The following is a 2,858-nucleotide window of genomic DNA, read 5'->3' on the forward strand; positions in this document are numbered from 1 at the left end:
CCCTTTATAACACTTTAGTTACTGTAGGACTTTGTTGTTCTGCAGGATTTATCAGTTATTAAGAAAGCGGTTAACGTTTATGAATCGCCCGGTATATTTATGAATCACCCGGTATATTCATGAATCACCCGGTATATTCATGAATCACCCGGTATATTCATGAATCACCCGGTATATTCATGAATCACCCGGTATATTCATGAATCACCCGGTATATTCATGAATCACCCGGTATGTTTATGAATCACCCGGTATGTTTATGAATCTAGTGTTCTGATGCTAATAGAAGTAACGGATAAATCATAATAAAAACTCACCGATATATCTTTAAAAAGTTAATGTATATATCTTACCAGTAATAGTTTGGAAGAGCCAGAACGCTATGGTTGGTTTGAAGTCAGAACTGTAATTTAGAGAGAGAGAGAAAACAAAGTTAGACACATGCTACTGGGATAAATCATAACGTGACAGTGTTCTTACTAACAGGCCTATAATTACTGTTCCATCAAAGTTCATGTAACGATCTAACAACCGTTAGATATAAAAGGTATAATAGACCACTAACAGGTAGCCGCTCCAACATATTGGGATATTAGGAATTGGTACTTGACCCAACACATATGACCTTAGAAAGGTTGTTTAATACTGCCTGGTCAATCACGTGACGTATAGAGGGCTATTTATTTTTTCTTTTACAGTGACGTACGTACTTAATTTTTTTAAATATTTTGTTTAAACAATCCTGTTACTTTACACATACAAATTAAATGTTTCATAGGTTTTTTCCTTTCACCTAAATCCAACAAAATACCCGATTTGCTATAAATGACCACTTTAGCCACTAGAGTGTTTGGTTTGAAAGTGATCACACATTTTCCTTTAGTCCATATTTTTGTCATAAAAAAAACAATAAAACGCATGAGTATCTTATTTCCCAAATATTGAGAAACGACGTGCAAGGACTCGTGCCAAGTCTCGCGAAATAAATTCAGTTACATCGTATTGTGAAATCATTAATGCAGACATTACTGGCTGAAGGTCAAGGTCGTGAGGATGAACATACTGGTTTATCGTGAATTACTTACTCAAACTGCATCTCCTTTGTCAGACATCGAAGATGTTCAACTGGTTGCGTGGACACGTGGTAGAAGTTGATACAATGTCCGATTGTGTGAATTACTGAAGATGTAAAAAAAACAAACAAAAGTACAGGGAAAGTTGGAAACATAAGGTAACAAATCAAATTATCTTATAAGAAACATAACGTAAATACTATATAAAGAGGTAAGAAACGCTGATTTAATAAACACACCGGTATAATAATGCGCAAATAATTATAGAATTAACTAAATAATAATATAGGCCCAGCTTGTCCTTCTCAAGAAATACAGTAAAACTGTATCTTGTATGACCGGGTTTAAAACGGCCCCCCTGAGGAGTCAAGGGTCACCAACAGCCGTAGAGACTAACTTGAAACAACATCATATTTACAAATAGTTTGGTGAAATCCCAATTCAATATTGGGCACGCTTTCTTTATTTTTAAGTATTTATGTTGCGTTGATGGAAGGATTTGGTTTCAGCAATAAATTTTAATTGATTGAAATTAATATAGTGGTTAGTTGTGTGAACATGCAACTCTGAAACCGATTGTTGAACTTCTATTGGACGACAGTAGTCTTCAGGTTTCTTTAATCTACACGACTACATAACCACGAAATGTAATATGTACCCTGTCTGTGATGGAAAAACCGTATTTTTCTATATTTTGTTAAGTTTGTTCTGTGGCTCATAAACTGGTTTCATTTATTCCGTTTTAAAATAGCACCTATTTTTATTTGATATCAAGGGGTGTAGGGTTCGTTAGATATAGACGATCTCGTTATCTTTAGCTAGTTGGTACACTTTGTTATTGAACTATGTTGTTCAACAAAGTTCGGTTTAAACACTCAGAAACATTTTTGTGACAGTTTTGTTTCTGGTTTCCTATAGACGTCTGTGTTTAGCTTGCTGTCTGATCTTAGTGGAAATAAAACATCAAGAAAACAACTAGATAAGATATGAATCCAAGTTTCAAATGGACAGCAACTACCTGTTGTAGAAACCTACAATTTTTTTTATAAAACTGTTTAATGTTATCATAAACATGTTTTTTTTATATAGAAATCTGGTGTTCTTTTGTTGTTGTTTTTTACATCCAATTTATTGAAGAATTTAAAGTTATTCATGAAGAAAGAGAGGATAGCAACTTACCCGAGCTCAAGTTGTGATTTTGTTTAGAAAACCATATTGAACGAGAAATACGAGTTACCGACACATATATATTAACCAGCTGTGAAAGTTCATAGACGAGGTAGTAAATATATCATGTAATGTTATGTATAATGTGTTTAGAGCGCCATCTTTTAGTACTTTGATGAACAAGCTTTTTTGTGGCGGAGGACACAAAACGTTTATCATTCACTTTTTCGTTTTTTTAACTTGATAGATTATTTGAAATTGTTTTACAGAATATTTATGTAAATCCATTAGTAATGACAGTCTGCTGTCCTCTACCTACTTAACTAAATGACAATTAGGCTGAGGTTTGCAACATATTAAAGATTATACTTGTGAACCAGATTCGTTTAACGAAATCAGAAAACAAGTCTTATAAAGGGCCTGCAGAACAACAAAGTCCTACAATAAGTAAAGTGTTATAAAGAGCCTGAAGAACAACAAAGTCCTACAGTAATTAAAGTGTTATAAAGGGCCTGTAGAACAACAAAGCCCTACAATGACTAAAGTGTTATAAAGGGCCTGTAGAACAACAAAGCCCTACAATGACTAAAGTGTTATAAAGGGAATTGTGGTATTGAC

At 33.8% G+C, this 2,858-nt stretch overlaps 1 protein-coding gene across 1 annotated transcript in view; it reads right to left on the reverse strand.

Moving 5' to 3' along the window:
• Window positions 1-353: 353 nt before the first annotated feature.
• LOC111084213 (dual oxidase-like) overlaps window positions 354-2,858 on the reverse strand; it is a gene marked incomplete at its 3' end in the record, with an annotated part of 4,207 nt that continues 1,702 nt past the window's right edge. The window contains exons 2-3 of the mRNA XM_022380983.1: window positions 1,086-1,179; window positions 354-403 (exon numbers count right to left, since the gene is read on the reverse strand). Coding sequence (XP_022236691.1) covers window positions 354-403; window positions 1,086-1,179 — 144 coding nt within the window. The remainder of the gene's footprint in view (window positions 404-1,085; window positions 1,180-2,858) is intronic.

Source organism: Limulus polyphemus, unplaced genomic scaffold (genome assembly GCF_000517525.1).
Source record: "Limulus polyphemus unplaced genomic scaffold, Limulus_polyphemus-2.1.2 Scaffold14719, whole genome shotgun sequence".
In the NCBI taxonomy this organism is placed as follows: domain Eukaryota; kingdom Metazoa; phylum Arthropoda; class Merostomata; order Xiphosura; family Limulidae; genus Limulus; species Limulus polyphemus.